General features: G+C 41.9%; 1 protein-coding gene across 9 annotated transcripts in view; it reads right to left on the reverse strand.

Moving 5' to 3' along the window:
• The window catches only part of FBRSL1 (fibrosin like 1), a 1,043,303-nt gene that overhangs the window by 98,721 nt on the left and 927,025 nt on the right, over positions 1-17,557 (reverse strand). For all 9 annotated transcript variants that reach the window (XM_075898375.2, XM_075898366.2, XM_075898368.2 and 6 more), the window contains one exon: positions 6,482-6,527. In XM_075898375.2, coding sequence (XP_075754490.1) covers positions 6,482-6,527 — 46 coding nt within the window. The remainder of the gene's footprint in view (positions 1-6,481; positions 6,528-17,557) is intronic.

Raw genomic sequence — 17,557 nt, forward strand, 5'->3', positions numbered from 1 at the left:
TGCTACTTACTCCCTGAAAAGGGTATTGAGAGACTTGCTTAATGCCTACAGACCACAGGAAGCTCATCTGATGAAAAGCTCTACAGTGTATCAGTACTATTACCTAGTGGCATCTACAGAGGCCAAGTGGAATTAAAAGCCGTGTTCCAAAGGCTTTATAGAATCACACAATGAAAGACAGTCTCTGTCCAACAAAACAAAATAAAAAGGGGGAGCAGAAAGAAAGCATAAAGAGGTGAAGTGACTTGCCCAAGAGTCACACAGTATATCAGTGGCAAAATTGGGACCGACCCCCAGCTCTCCAGAGTTCCAGTTCAGTGCCTTGTCCACTAGATAATAATGCCTCACAAATATGCAAAATACAGGTTCAATCTCTCTAGTCCAGCACACTCTGGTCCAGCAACATCCATGGTCCGGCATGATTTTAGTTATCCGGATATCCACTTATCATGGGTGTAGCCAAGTTTCCTGAGGTCCCACAAAAGTTTGTTTACAGCCAGCAGTCCTGGCATTCAGTGTTTGGTGCTGTTATTTAGCTCTAATTTACCCCTAAATGTCTTATAAAAGCCCAGTGAGCAGTGCAAATTTTAGTAATGCTGCTAGAAAGTAATTTGGCAAATACTCTGGTTCAGCACCATTCTGCTCCGGAGGGTGCCAGACTAGAGAGGTTCAACCTGTATCTTATTTCCAGGGCAGCCTTACTAGGACTGGTTTCCGTTTCACTGTCTCATACAGACTCAATGAAAAAAACACATATTTCCAATCCTTATCCCGCATCCCACTGCAGTTCCCATCCCTCTTGCAATAATAAGCATCAGTTTTTAACAACATGTTCTACTCTGGAGAATTTGTATTTCTAGCTTTTAAAATGATTTAGGATGACAGTTTAGTGGAGAAGGAAAAGAAGAAAAAAAGAGAAGAGAAAAAGGAGAGACAGTCCCCTTAAGGCAACAAAATTATGCAGCATGGATCTCAGAGGAACAGGGGCTGTTTTTCTGGTTCAGAAGCACTCGTCAGGACTCTAAGTTGTCTTTTAACAAGAAATCTCTCTTGCTGGCCCATGGCACAGTTCAGTGGTCAGGAGGACAAAAAAAAATAAAAGAAACTTCCACGAATTATAAATTGCATGAATCCATCGGGGAGGGTGGTCATGGTATGTTCCACTACTGACAATTATGGCCTGGGTGCCAAGCAATCATGGCTGCCTCTTGTCAAAGGGTGAGGTGCAGACTGTATGCTTTAGAGCTTTAGGGACATGTACAGTTGGCGATGAAATACAACAGTTTAGAGCTCTATGCCTATATGTTCAATGGAAAGTGAGAGTGCGTGGTAAGCTATTTTTCCAGAAAGAAAAAAAAAATAGATAAAAGCAAAATAAATAAATAAATAAATAAATAAAAAACCACCACACCTCCCAAAACAAAATAAAAAACCAAAAATCCACCCACATTTATTTTCACTTTCTATTACAGTGAAAACAATGCTTTATATTCTATATTGGTCATAGAACCTCTGAAAAAAGGATCTCAAAGCACTTTATAAACATTAATTAATGTAGCCCATCAAAATGGTGGAATGGCAAGAGGCACAGTGGTTAAATAATCATCCAGTAAGTAACGTGGCACAGCTAGACAAAGATCTTAGAAAAAATGGATTCCCTGTCAGGTACTCTATGTATCAGACAATACTGTCTACCTAACTCAAAGCTTGGACCTGATCCCAGCAGCTGTGGAGGACCCACAACTCACATTGACTTCCTAATGATCCCTGATGGCTGTTCCGGACCCTGTCCAAAGTTGTGGTTGTGCACTCAGTTATTGATCCAGGTCAGGACTGAAGTACTGCTGGTTTTGGGGTAGAGGATTTCACTCTCCAGGACCATTAAACCTGGAACTGCCGATCAGCACTAAATCCACTAAAAGAGCATCTATTTTAAGAAGCCCATTACATACTGCAGAATTTCCAGGTGGCTGAGGAAAGAGCTGGGTTCAAGAGAGAGAATTCAGACCTCCTCAAATATTTTCAGCATTAGGAATTCAGTTTCAAGGATTATTGGTAATAAAAACTCTCTTTGTTCCTCTGGCACCTTTCTGGCTATCTCACTGAAACAAATGGCACAGGGCTGGCACTGCATGAGCTGGCAGCACTAAGGATCACCCTGAGGAAAGTCTTTATGACATGTGCATGGAGCACAGGCCATGATAATTTCCCGCCAATGAAATAGTGGGATCAAGGGACTTGCCTAAGAGTGAATCAGCATCTGCAGTGCACCAGTGTGGCCTTAAAAAACTCAACACCTCAACTGTCAACACCCCATCCAAACTGAGGTCCTTCTGAGTGTTTAATGGCCAAATGTTCCTCTAGCCTGATGCAGATGACAAACAAATATTAATTTGTATCAGAAGACCTTGCTCTTTAACCTCTTCTCACTCTTGCCTATCCGTCTGGCTAACGTAGAGCTTTGATCTAGCTTTCCTGTGCACTTTGGTTTTTCAGGCCCTTCTAGGTTCTCTCATCCTCTCTGCCCCTGTGACTGGCTGGGAGGACCCTATATGAAAATGACAGGGTGTCAGAACAAATGGGCCCTTATTATTTGATACTTCATTTATTTGTAGGAAGGATTCTAGTCTCTCTCCATCACAATCACAAGTCAGTTAACCAAATGATTTCTGATACCAAAACCCAGAAATTTATTTTAACATCTGATTAGGGCCTCTATTCCTTTTATTTTTATTATGTGAGGCATTGAATTTTTCTCTCTCAAGTTCAAAGCTCAATTCAGTCTATTTCACAGCTATGTGACCTTTGAGGTCACTGCGGGTTGAGACACCTCTTTCTTGTATAATGTTAAATGTCCCAGGGATGCTGGCTGCTACAGAGGACATCTGTGTCACACATCAACTTTTGTCACAAGAGGGGCAGAGCAGCATGGCCTTCTATTGTAAGGAGGCAAAAATAAATCGGATGTGACACAGGGAATATTAAAGAAAAGCTTCAGCACCTAAGACCTTTGGAGAAGCTGAGCAGCATGGTAAAAAATTACATTTTACAACTATTTCAAACATGGAAAAGTTGGCCATCTTAATGACATGTGCATGGAGTATAGGGCATAGTAATTTCCCTCCCATGAAATGGTGGCAACAAGGGACTTGCCTAAGAGTGAATCAGCATTTCATTGGAGGAAAATTATTATGCCCTATGCTCCATGCACATGTCATTAAGATGGGCCACACTGTTAATCTACTGTTAAACTAGAATGACAATAATGTATTTGATGCATCAAATGCTTCCTTCATGTAAATCTACAGAAGTCAATGCTGTTACAACATAAATGAATCTGACCTACTGTGTTAAAATAAAAGTCGTCATGTAAAAAAAGCCAACAATGCAGCCAACAGAACTTGATTACTACAAGATTAACCTCTACAGAATTCTGGATGTTTTCCAACAAGAAAAAACTGAATGATAATATCTTAAAATAAAAGCCTTATTGAGAATTTGTAAACAGTGAGTGTCTAAATTAGTCTGAAAAAAAAAAGAGTGATGTATAAATAATGTGAAGAACATGGGTTTTGGTAAAACAATGCTTGTATTGTGCGCCCTCCTCCAGTGAACTTGCTTGATTTTTAATTATTGCATTTTGTTATGCCTGCAAAAATCTACTAGTGCAATCCTCCTTCCTCCCACTGGAAGCACAGATTAAAAAGGCACAGTGTGAACCAGTCACAACATTTATCTGTGCAAATCAGGCAATAACATGTTTAACGAATCCTTGGGCTTGCACAATTACTGCTGCTTTGGGTGCACTCACTGCTTGCACCTTTGAAAACTTAGGACTTATGTCAACTTTTGTAACTTAGTAATGGAGTTTGAAATGTCAGTCTTTAACGATCACTGTTTCTCTGGTTACGGGGCATCACAAAGGCCTCATCATTTAACAGTGGCTTTAATTTGAATATGTGAGAGATAAAACACTGGTATAATCCCATAGCAGGCTTTGTAACATTGACCATCAGAATGTAATGGTGTTCAAGCTTTTCCACTGAGATCTACCAATGCTACTCAACCTTACCTTGCAACACAATTATTGTGCTATTGCATACCAATTTTAAGGTAGTTCTGAGCAGAGTCTGCTCCTCTCCCTCTCACCCCAGTGTGAGCTGGTGGCAAAAAGGATGGTAGACATGTATCTGCACCAGAATTTATGTAGAAGAAGCTAAAAATGAGCCACAATATTCAGATCTGGATTGAAACTTTCTTAAAGCCTATTGTTATTCTAGATACTTGGCAAAATAAACAGTCATCGTTATCACCCATGGTGACAGTGATGTAAACACCAATGAGTAGATGACTCCAAGCTGTCAAGCTCTCTGCCATCAGCACATGATAGAGAGTAGGAATGTCAGTGACTAGTCAACTATCCTAAGCATAAGCTTATCAGACAGTTGACTAGTGATGCAACTAATCACTTCCCCCATCCTTGCTGCCTCTATCAGAGAGATGCAGCAAAGGGGTGGAGCAGGAGCCCAGTGCTGGGGAAGCTAGCTTAAAAATCAGTTCCACCCAGCACCATCTCTGCATGGGGCAACGAAGGCAGAGGCAGTCCTCTCGTGCCAGTTCTGCTGCGATTCTGCTTTTGAAATGTGCAAGAGTCCTCCCGGGGCTCTTGTACATTTCAAAAGCAGAAGCACTGCAGGGAGAGTGGGGCCAGCTTCCTTTTTCAATGTACAAGTGCCTCACTGGCCTCGCACTCCCTGCGGAGCTTCTGCTTTTCATAGAATCACAGGTCTGGAAGAGACCTCAGTAGGTCAAGTCCTGCCCCTGCCTGGACATGCCGGGGCTCTTGTACATTTCAAAGCCTCAGGCACCACAGGGCTTCCACTTTTGAACTTTTGAAAGGTGGAGGTGCCCTTATCGACAAGCAAATAGTCAATGGAAATCCCATCAACTATTCAATTAGTTAATTAATCTAAATGTAACAGCCCTAATGGAGCGCATTTTGAAAATTCACCAAGCTGAGTGAAGTATCAAGGGGGAAAACCAGTGAGGCTTCAGTAACTGCAGGAGCCAATAAAGCTGTGGTAATCCTCTAAACCAAATCACAGGGCCACAATTTCACACATGATCATGGAGTTCTGTTTGGTTTTGGGAGAGAGACAGATGGGATTGGGCTTACCAAAGTTTGGCACCTAAGGAAATAGGGCGGAGGGATGATAAATGGGTCTCCTGCCCAGTCCTTTACTATTTTTTTCTGATGAAACTGCACAATTTTGTGAAAACATCTGCAAATGTACTAATGTCTCACACTTACCACCAGTTTTTCACACTTGTTACGCAGGACTTGGGAAGAAAGAATTTCTAGCACTTATAGCCTCTGAAGAGGCCAGCTCAGTGATGCCTGGTGAGATGCACAATAAGTAATAACAACCAAAAACCTTTTCCTTGGCTAGCTCCTATTCCTACACAGTAGTGAGGTAAATAAGTCCCCTATTGGTCCCCTTGAAATAACCTTTTCATAATATAATTTCTTATTAATGAACCTCATTTTTCCCCTTCAAGGCATTTTTTGTCTCCCTAGTAGTTATTATTGCTCCGAAATAGTTTTTATTCTGTAGTTCAATAGAAATGAACACTCCAGAACAGCATTACTTACAGCATTACCTACTAAGAAAGCCATAATGTCGGCATTCTTGCACAACAGAGCAGAACCATTTACAGCATAATGATTTCAATTGTTCACAACACTTTTCCCTACAAGACTGTTCTTTAAATATTTTTTAGTCCACAATATTTAACCAAGAGAGATATTATCTTTAGGATGCTAAGCAACAAGCTGAGTAGCCTTATATTACCCACAGACCAAGTCCTAAAGGGAGGGCTTGGTATAGTTAAAAATGAATTACCACAATTCCCAAAAGAAATCTGAACAGGCCTTGTCTCTTAGCAACACCCAGCATACATCATAGGTAACTATCATTAAATACTAATGGGAGATATGGGCTAGAATCTTGCACACCAACTCCTCTAAACTTTGATTTGGAGGACTGAGCCCTATGGATATAAATGTTCCGCACGCTGGTGGGTGAAAAGATCTCCAAATCCTTGAGAGAATAAGATTCCTTAGTTCTTTTTTTAAATGAGGATTTGTTTGTATGAGAGTACAGTGGCAGCAGCTCTGCATAATTAAAGATGAGTCCTGCTTCATCCACAAGCTCTCTTAAGACTCTTGCTACAATTCTATCACCTGGAAGAGGGGAAATCCAGTCTCTTCCTAATACAAGGTGGCTGTGAAAATTATCATAAACTAGTGTAAGCCTATGACAAGGTGAGGTTATTCTTGGGGCAAGACTGAATTCCCTGGCTTCCTGTTGAATTCAATTCCTTTTACACACACAAGGTTTTGGACAGTTTCATATGTTGAAGGAGTTACTTGTTTTCATGGTAAGATAAGAAAAGGAAAGTGTTTCTCCAAAGCACCTACCTTTATTTGCTGCAGGGGAAAACAGCTTCTCAGAGCCTAAAGAAGCCTGAAAACAAAACAGAAAGAAGGTTATTGATTCTTAAATAGAAGACAGGAGTCTCTCTCAGCCCTTTCACGATGTCAGTCATCATAACTACAGTTACACATTGCACCTGGAGGGGGCAATGTTGTGCCATTTAAGAATAAGCAGGACTCAGCATATAAAAGCGCTGTCCTGTTTTTACTCAAGAGCATCCTCTTCTCTCTTTTATTTAGGCACCCATGCTACATACAAGCTATTTTATTCATGATTCTTAATATGAAAATACAAATGAAATGGCTATCAAGCTGAAGCAGCAACGTATCAAAATCTCTCTTGTTGAAGATAAACCTTCTCTACACTGAATCACAAATCATAGTTGTGTATTAACAGTGCAAGAAGCTATAGTTATATGCATCTTCAAAAACAGAAGTGTTACATATATCATACCAAATCACAAACATAACTGCTGTGCACCAAACCAGCTATGAAAAGAAGCAAATTCCTTGTACAGAAAGACAGTCTCTTTGTAAACTGGGTTGCATTAGCTTGTTTGAATGTTTGAACTCCATCATACTGTACTTGCTCCTCATAGCTCTGGGAAGTAGTTAAGAAATCCAATTAACCTAAACCTTGTAAACAGCTTCATGATAATCGGGGTCACTGTGTTACAGCCATGCTGATAATGACAGACATTTTAAAAATCCTTCATGGTAAATAAAGCTTTTATTAGTTAATTTGATGACTTTTTTCAGCTATCACAACACCACTATTTCAGTATAAACAAAGTATCATTTATCGCTAGCTGATCATTAATTGGTCAATAAATGGTCCATAGAGAATGAAAAGCTAATTTGGGGTAAGTAAACATTATCAATATGTACTACTCTCAGTGTGATAATTACAAATATCTTCTCCAAGTTTGCATAAAATTGAATAAGAATGTGATATAAAGAGAACAAAGCTGAAGAAGCTAAATATATTTTAAACAACAACTTCAACATTGCTTTAAAAATAATTAATTCTACTCAGGGCTGAACTATGTTGATTTTCATTTTGGATTTTACTGATTTTATTCTAAGGTGACTGGGACATTTGCATGATAAGTGTGCTTTGATTTACATAGCACTGCTAAATATTTTAGACAGTGATTCAGAAAGAGACAGTAAAAACATAAGATTTGCAGCAGATATAATAAGAAAGAAAAAACAAGCAATCTCTACTGGTATTATTTCTAAAGAACCTAAAGTCACAATTTTCAGTGATAATTCTGAATGCTATATATGTTATAAAAATAGAAAGGGAAAAACAACACAATACAATGTTGAGATTGAGCCTGCCTCACTTCAGCTTTGGTGTGTACGGTTATTGAAATCTTCCCTATGAAAATTATCTTAAAATCTTTGGGAGATGATGGGCCATATTCTTCCTTGTATCACCATCACTGCATTGGTAAAGTTGAGGGCTGAGTTTATTCCTTGATTTTGGCTGGTTATTTACTGCTTTAAAATAATGCAATGGCAGTAGGGTTTAAAATAGTGTAGAGTCAAATGTGAATGTATTATCCATTAGTAAGCCCTTCTTCCATATATTAGGTCAACATCCTCCACCCTCATAAACAGGAATGTATCTGAACCAAAACCCTGGGTGTGCATACGAGGACATCTGAAATTTAAGCTGAATATTGCAGCTCAGACACCTCTCCTAAAATCAACTAACATAAATGTAAGATTTGGCCTCAAAGTACTTCACACATTTTTGCTACAAAATGTTCGCTGGAGGTGGGTAAATAATATTACCCCACTTTACAGAGAGGGAAACTGGTAAAAAGAAGCCACTGCACTGTCACAGACAGCCAGGCAGTGCCAAAGCCAGGAATCTTGAAGCTCAATTCCCTGCTGCAACCATAAGGATAGGTCCTTTCCACATAATTCAGCAAAGAGGATGATGTGAATTCACATGGTCGCCAGAAAACAGCAAATCATTAGCTAAACTCATCAATATATCAGAATTTAAGAGAAACAAGAAATTTTAGGGTTAAAGAGTATGTAAAAGGCCTGTGGATTAAAACAAGGAGAATGGCCGAGTCACATTTACAGAAGAGGGGTTTCAGCTCTACAACCTTCATGCTTTATGATTACAGTAAGTTTTGCATACATTTATAGAGATCTTTAATTCCAGATCAGTACTGTTTTTTTCTTATGGCCCATTTCTGAAACAGTAATGCCTGCAATATAGTTTATTCAAGAAATTACTGTAAAGTCAGTGACAAAGTCGCGCAAGGCAGAAATGAGGCAGAATCTGAATATATCATTCAGTTCCATTACCCACTGTTTAAAGAAAACAGAGACAAAAACCTATGGATCTGAGCAAGCCCACTAACGAGTGCAAAACTCTAGCAAACCAAGGCATATGCTAAAGCAATTGTCCTCCCACATTTTCTGCTGTTTCAAGCCATTCATTTGCATATGTTTCAGAAAGGGATTAAAAAAAAGTGGAGTTCCTCCCCTGAGAGCAATTCAGCTTGTTAGAATCCTTTACAGAGATGGCTCAAGCCATCCAGGAATTCATATGTACATGAATTTGGTTTAGGAGCATGAAGCTAAGGGATTTCCTTTCCTACTCTCCCTGACCACCTAAAGCAGAATCTCAGGAATGGGGGAGGACAGTCCCAGGGTTACAGAGCAGAATGATTTGTGTACCCCTGGAGTCTTTTGCTGCTTACCAGATTTTTTCCCCCTCACTGGATGATGCAGGCTGACACACTCAGCCTGAAGCCTACAGACTGAAGACACTTCTAGTCTTGCTTGTGCACTTGGTTCCTGTCTCCTCCTCTTAACTACTCTTTTCTTTCATTTGCACTGCATACACCACAGCCAGAGGAAGATAAGTTTTATTAAAGCTGTTGCTTTGGTAAGATCTTTTTCTCTAAGGGGATATCTACGCTACAAAGTTTTGTCAGAAAAATGGATGTTTTTCCAACAAAACCTGAGTTATGTCCACATTGCAATCGTGTTCTTCCGAAAGTAAATTGAAAGAATGGAGAGGTTTCTCTGGCATTGGTAATCCTTTTTCTATGAGGAAGAAGCCTCTTTTGGAAAAAGGTGTGTATGGACAGGGAAGTGGGAGTTCTTTCGAAAGAAGAGGAAAGAGGAAAAAGCACAGGTGCCCTGGTGACCACTCCGTCCACAGTAATCACAGCTTAAATGAGAGATAGCAGATCGCTTTTTCGATACACTTTTGTGTATGGACGTTGTCTTTTGAAAGAAGTTTTTTTCGGAAGATCTCTTCTGAAAAAAGGGTTCTTCCAAAAGAAGCCTGCAATCTAGACGTAGCCTAAGATAGAACATTCTATATTTTTCATGTGTTCCAGGCTTCTTCCCTGCCTCTCTCCTCCCATCCTCACCAGAAGTGAGTGTGCTTCCAACCTTAAGATCCTTCCAACCTCCATTTAAGGGAGACAGATTTGTACCACACTTTTGGGGGAAGAGGGCTGCTGACAACTGCTAATTCATCGCTTCTGTTTTAATCTGATTTCCTTCTTCCTTTTCACCCTCCCTCAGTTCTAAAGAGGAAAAGAATCCTCCCAACTCAGTGGCTTAACTTTATCTGCTATTGAAATTACTATGCATAAGATGACTCCTTCCTCTTTGGACACAATAATAAAAAAGAAAATCCAGGCTCTGTTTCCCCATTGTCTTTCTCCTTGTGCACACAATTTCATAGCAAACAGATCACATTGTGGTTCATATTTTCAGCTTCTGCTAATAGAAGTTCAAGCAAAAGCAGTTTTTGCTTTAATAATGGAAATAGAAACTACAAATTGTAGCACATCCTTTCTCCCTAAAGATGAATATTGAAATATAATAAATTCATGCCTGATTTATCCTGATTTGATCTAACACAGGACACTGAAAGGTGTGGCCAATTGCAGATTAATAATTTAAGAATTATATGGAATAAGGAACAACAGCATTACACAAAAGACAGCACAATAAAACTATGGCAGGCTTCCCACAAGTTAATGATTTTTGTCTCCCCCAGACTAAAGAACTGGGAATCAATGCTTGCTTGGGACTGAAAACAAAGGCCAGATAAATTTTTGTGAAGCAGAGAACACCAGTTTCCCAATCCAGAACTGATTCATAGACATCAGCTCCTCTGGTCCCAGTCCCGGTGCTTCAAGCATTTGGCCACAAGGCACTTTTTTATTAGCTAGTTCTAAATTTTGGGTTCATAAACAGCAAAACTGTATTTTCACAAGGGCCAGATGGACTGGTTCTGTACATGTAAGAACCAAACCTTTGCACCAAATGCAAACCCATTTCTCTTTAGGGGAGACAAAAACAAAAAAAGTTGTGAAATGTAGCTCAATTATCATTTTTGGAAAGGCTACACCACCTGTTGCAGTTAGGATCTAATCTATAGAAAGGCGAAACCAAAGACTGGAAATCTCACAAATAAGCTTCCTCTTAGGATGCTTCCAAACTAGAAGGGATGGATATGTTCAGACAAGCTTCCTGTACAGACCTGAAAACCTCTGGAGATTCACCATTTACTAGGATCTCTCCTATTGGTTTTCATTCTTCTCTTGTTCTCTTTCTTCTGATTTTACCAACCTCTTCTGAGGTGATGCTGCAGTATGGCTTATTCAAAGGAGAGTTTCACCATATGTGACTTGCTAGATGCAAGTTGTTTCTGGAAGTCCTTTTTATCCTACTTTATACCAAATTCCTTCCTTCAGTGTTAGGAACAGTCTCAATAGTTTTTCAGAAGTAAATGGAAATTTAGATATATGGGAGGACGCAAAGTAATCTGGAGTTGCACCAATCCATTCAATAAACCAGAAAGCATCTAACATAGAAAAGGTTACAGAAGAATATAACCATGTATGGACTGTACAGCATATATTCTGAGGGGACATGTAACATCTAAGGAAGCCTTTAGAAGTCTTAACTTTCAAAAACAGCATCAGCATCTGAATAATTTCTGATGCATTAAGAAGACCAAAAAAAAAAAAAAAGAACAAACTCAGCTAGAAAAACCAAGAGAACTGCAAGCTGATTATTTTGCACATCACAAGAGAAATCAATCTGAGGTGCAAAGCATGTGACTGACCTTTTCTTGAAATTTTCTAGGTAGCATTATTGTTCATGGGGATGAAGCTAATTAACTGACCAAGAGGGAATATTACACAGCTGTGCTGAAGGATTAAGCAAGAAGAAACAGGATACACAATACACACTCCAGCTGAGGGATGTAATAGTATAGTCGATTAACTGATTAATCGATAAGCAAAAGCTTATAGGTTAATGTGATAGCCAAGGTGGGCAAAGGGACCTCCACGGGCCAGATGTGGCCCACCAACCCAGTAGATCAGGCCTTCGGTTGCCCTGCCACTCCCCCAACCCAAGCCAATCGGGCCCTGGGGGTGGGGGAGAGTGCGAAGTCTCCTTGCCCCTGCAAGGGCCCACGGAAGCTAGAGAGACATTGCCAGCTGCTTTAAAATAGCTGCTGCAAACCTTTGGCCGGAGGGGGCAGGAGGAAAGGAGGACGTTTGCATGCTCTCCACCCCCAGGCCACTCAGATCCTTTCCCTTCCCTGCCAGGGGATTGCAGCAACTAGAGAGACATGCCGGAAATTTTAAAACAGCCTGCGTGTCTCTCTAACTGCCATGCTCTCCCCCGCCTGATTGGCCTGGGGCTGAGGGAGCAGCAGGGCGGCCATGGGCCGGATCGACTGGCGTGGCAGGCCAGATCCAGCCCACAGAGGGCCCTCTGCCCATCCCTGGGCTAGACACACATGCTGGCTGTTTAAAAACTTCCAGCGTGTCTCTGTACCTGCTGTGCGCTCTTACGGTGGTAAAGAGACTTTGCGCACTCCCCCACCCACAGGCACTGATTGGCCTGGGAGTAAAGGGAGTGCATGAGGTCTCCTGTTTTAACAGCTGGCATTTCTCTTTAGGGGGTAAGGCAGGGGATGAAGGGGGGAAAACTTCTGATGCTCTCCCATCCCAAGTCAATCAGGTTGGGAGGGAAGCACAAGAAAACTCCTGGCCTCACCCCTTCCCCCTGATGCCCTGCCCCTTCCGGGTTGGCCAAGGAAGTGGCACCCTTTTAAAGATTATTGCCCACCCGTGTTATAGATTACACAGATTCCTCCCCCAGCACATGCACACACACACATACACACAGTCCCACCAGTAAATTTTTATCAGGCTGACTAGCAGCCTGTCTCAGTCCTGGCTTGCAGAAGGTCTGAAACCTACCCCGCTACAGCTCTGCCTTTAAAATAAATTAGGAGCTAGATGGGCAGGCAGCCTTGCTCGATTCTGGCTCTTGCTGGGTCTAGGAGCGCTCACCTCCCTGCCCCAGACAAGGGCTGCTGCCACCCTGTGCTGCTACCTCTGTAACAGAGGCAGCAACACGGGATGACAGGAAACCAGTCCGCAAGGGGAGCTGGTTTATAAACTGGCTGGGTTCTACAGAATAGTCGAGTAACCGTTAAGAATTCATTAGGTTACTTGACTATTCAATTAACCCATATTTAACATCCCTACTCCAGCTGCATTTTGCTTTTTGGTCATCCTTGGCCTGTGAAGACACCAAACCCATGTGACCTTCACATAGAATTTATTATCTAGATTTTCAAAAAGGCTCAGCACTCAGTAGCTCTCATGTGGGCACCTAAATACTGAGAGGCGTTGTGTATGGGGCACTTCTGAAATAGAACGATAACTTACCCTTGTAACTGTTGTTCTTTGAGATGTGTTGCTCATGACCATTCCATGTAGGTGTGCGTGCAGTGTGTATGCATCATTGGAAGTTTTTCCTTTAGCAGTACTCATTGGGCCAGCAAAGGAACCCCCTGGAGTGGCACAGTTATATTGGCTAATATAATTGCTGGCTTTCAACCCCCTGGGTTCTTTCTTACCGGACTACTCCGAAGAAAGGGAGGCGGACAGAATTTGGAATGGATCTGAGCAACATATATCGAAGAACAACAGTTACAAAGGTAAGTAAGCAATCACTCGAAGAAAAAATGTTATGTCCATTCTATGTAGGTGACTCCAAAGCAGGAACCCAGGAGGCAGGGTCGGAGTTTTAACCTTCTACTGAGCAAAGGACAGCCCTACCAAGAGCTGCATCCTCCCTAGCCTGATGAGCGAGGCTAGGGCATTGTGGTTGGCGAAGGTATGGACTGAAAATCATGTGGCTGTACTACATATATCCAAGACAGGGACCTGAGCCTCAAAGGCCATGGAGGAGGCTTGTGCCTGAGTGGAGCAGGCTTCTTGGACTATATTCTGTTAGCGCCAGATGTCAGGCAAACCCCAAAGTCAAGTTAATTGACAGAAGTTGTGTGTGAATGCAGGAATACTTCTGTCATGGAAAAAGGTATTTGACAGCACATCTTTCTTTTATTCAGTAAGGCATCATACCCTCCCCTTTTCCAATTGAAATTTTTTATTGCTCTGTAGCCCTAAAATTAAGGATGTAAAATCTTGTATAATTGGTTAACTTGTTAAATGTGGAACGAGGAGTAACGGTAGTTTGGAATAGGAAGCCTAATCCGAACTACCTAGTCCGTGTCGCGTGTAGCCACGGGGCATGGAGTCCGCACCAGCGGACATTTAAAAATGGCAGCGCCCGGCAATATGCAAATGAAGCCCGGGAAATTCAAATCCCGGGCTTCATTTGCAACTCCGGTTGCCTACATTACCACCCTAGTTCGAACTAGGCTGGTAGTGTAGACATACCCTGAGTGTCTACAGCCCACTATTTCTCTTTCCTATTCCATGAGCCATGCTTTGTGATTCAGCTTTCTCCCAGCAACTGCTGTTTCCCAGAGGAAGAGACTAGACTCCTTTTTCTCCCCAACCTTGCTCTACAGCACTAATTTTGTCTCTGGACAATAAAAGCAAATTTTTAAAAAAGGTCATAAAGTTCACGGGGCCTCATCCTACAGCTGTTGAAGGTCCCTTCATCTGTTCTCAGAGACAATGATCAGAAAGGCACATCCCCAGCTGTCCTTAAATACAGCCAAGAAAATTCTCTTAAGTTTTAGCCTGTGTGTCATTAGTTACTTCAAATGAAACTACATATTAGGTAATATTCTCACATGTCTCAGTACTCTGCTCGCTGACATTATCTCTAAAAGTGCTGAAGAGGCTCATCATAGATTTACATTTCTCTTTTCCTTATCATATAACCATCCACTGGTTCTTTCACATCTTCCATGCAAAAGGACATGCCAGCTAACCACTGGAAAAGCAAGGAGTTCAGGAGGTGAAAGATAAATTGCTTTCCTTTTTCTTTCAATTCTTTCTAGTAGAAGATTATTTTAAATTGTGATAAATGATAAGATTACACCTGGCTTTATTTTGGTCTCTATTCTGAATTCCCTCCCAAAAACTAAGAGCACCAACTTTGTCTCTGGACAACATTGGTCTAGAGAGTCTTCTGGACTTCTCATTAGACCAGGCTATGTCCTTCTGTACATTAGTGAGGGAAAAGACTCACTATCTTTAGGTCAGCTAATCCATCCCGCAGACAGTGAAGAACTATTCCTTATGGTGCATTTTCCCAGTGTTGGTTTTTTTTTTCCCAACCTACTATGAAACATCTGAAAATATGGGGTTTTCTCATCTCATCCCACTGTAATCCATGATAAGAGCTCATTGTCAGGAAGGTTTTTGATATTCAGCTTGTATTTGCTGAATACAGCAAATTGCATGCCCGTCTTGCCCCCTTCCCCAAGGTGATACATAGCCATAGAGTTGGCTACTGCTTCAGTTTTCATTACAAAATGTAGGAGGAAACTTGTCTATAACTGGAAAAGTTTGGGAACACTGTATAACGCATTATTACACTGGTTTGCATTATTGCCATTACTGCTTGCAACTCTCCAGCCTGATCATCATCTGGCTGGGGGACAGTTTTTATTTGTGTTAAATCAAAGGAATGAAAAGTATTTTCTCTAGAATTGCCTAAAATTACTTAGAGGACTCCCCGCTTTTCCTAAAATTTCTTATAATTCAAAGGCCTCATCATGGAAAGGAGTAATGGGAATGTCTTGAAAATGACAGGTAACAGACTGTTGTTAGGAAACCACCAAATTACTCTGCTGCTCCCAGGGGTGGTTGGCCTCTCATTATCCCAGCTCCTCTGGAAGGATACTTACATAAATTCACACCTCATTTCCTGCTTTCCATCAAACTGAGTAAGAATGCAAATGCTGGCACCAATGGGGAATGCCAAGCAAGGCTTGGCACACTAGAACAAACTCCTTGTGAGGTCCTTGCCAGACACCTGCATTTATCATTGCAATGGCCTGCCAGACAGGACTTGGCAACCAAGGGAAAAATGGGTGGGACGGAGAAGGGGAGAAAGGACTAGATCAACACAGCCAAACAATTCATACATGTACCTCCTGCCATCATTGTAAGGGCAGCCTTAATTTTATTTTCTCTTTTAACCAATTATGGGTTACCCAAATCCCATGTGGAATCTTCAGCAACACAAACTGCTGCAAATCACATTCCAGAGGCTAAGAGGATTTTTCAAGACATCTGATTTCATATAAAGATCACTGTCTGAGAACAACTATAATTCAAAAACACTCCGAGGAACAATCTGCATTGGCAGGGAATGAAGGAACAGCTTCTGTGAGCTATCACATGTTGTCCTCTGTCTTCAGATAATAGGAATATTATCAGTGAGGTCAACAACAGAAGAGTTATTAGGATTCAGCTGAACTAAGGCATTGATACAAATTCAATAAATATCCCCCTTAATTTTTAAGAAAATATTCTTGATTACATTCAAATATTTCCATTGATTTAACATATATTCATTTTATTTTTATATAATGACCCTAGCTACATAAACAGAGTAAGTGCTTCTCATTTTGTCCTTGACTATCTCCAATTTGTCTAGTTATTTTAAAATACATGGTAGGATGGTGCCTTGCTCTTTCAGAGACTGCTGCAACACTGCATGGTCCTGAATGGCTTTTGAGCTGAAATGAGAAGAAAAGTTACCATAACATAGTTTTTGCTAGGGATGTAAAATCCTAGTTAACCGGTTAAACCTGGGGTGGGCAAAAAGGCCTCCAGGGGTCAGATGCGGCCCACCAAGCGAGTTGATGTGGCCCGTGGATGCCCTGCTGCTCCCAACACCCCCAGTCCAATCAGGGTCTTTGGGTGGGGAAGCATGGAAGTGGCCTGGTCGCCTGAGGACCTGCCCCTTCTGGGGCAGCCCGGGACAAAAATTATTGCCTAGCCCTGGGTTAAATGCCAGGTTAGCTTAACATTTAACAGGTTAACTGACTAAAGTGGTATCTACACTGGCGCAGACCCCAGCCTGCAGGGATTCTATCTCCAGCCCATCACTGGAACTGGCTGCTGGCTCCCAGCCCGTGCTGGGACTGGGGCTCCCGCCACCTCCCAGCCCTTACCTGAGCAGCCCCTGTCTGCAGTGGGCCGGGGCTCCCCATGGACAGAGGCTGCCCCAGATGCTTCAGTGGGCCCAGGGTGCCTGCCACGAACTGGGGCTGCTTCCCCTGCAGTTCTGGAGCAGCCTCCAGTCTATGGCAGACAGGGACCTGCTCCAGCCCCCACTGGGTACCAATTAACCACAACCAGTAAATATTACCCAATTAGGGTGATGCTTCCTAGTTAACCTTTCACATCCCTAATTCGTGTATAGCCTGGACACATACTCATATATTTCATATATGTGCACTCAGGTTGCCAACTTTCTAATCACACAAAACCAAAAACCCATGTCCTGCCCCCTTCCCTGAAGCCCTGCTCCTATCCCATCTATGGGGGTCCCATCCCTCACTTAGTCCATACCCCTGCCTCTATTGCTTGCCCTCCCCCACCCTGCTCACTTTCACCAGACTAGGGCCGGGGGATGGGCTGCAGGATGGGGACAGAGGTTGAGGACTCTCTGGTGAGGCTGGGCATGACGAGTTTGGGATGCAGAAGAGAGTTCAAAGCTGAGGGAAAGGGTGGGGGATGTGAGACTGAGTTAGTCTGTAGGAGGGGGATC

The sequence above is a fragment of the Pelodiscus sinensis genome, chromosome Z (assembly GCF_052426305.1).
Source record: "Pelodiscus sinensis isolate ZL-2025 chromosome Z, ASM5242630v1, whole genome shotgun sequence".
In the NCBI taxonomy this organism is placed as follows: domain Eukaryota; kingdom Metazoa; phylum Chordata; order Testudines; family Trionychidae; genus Pelodiscus; species Pelodiscus sinensis.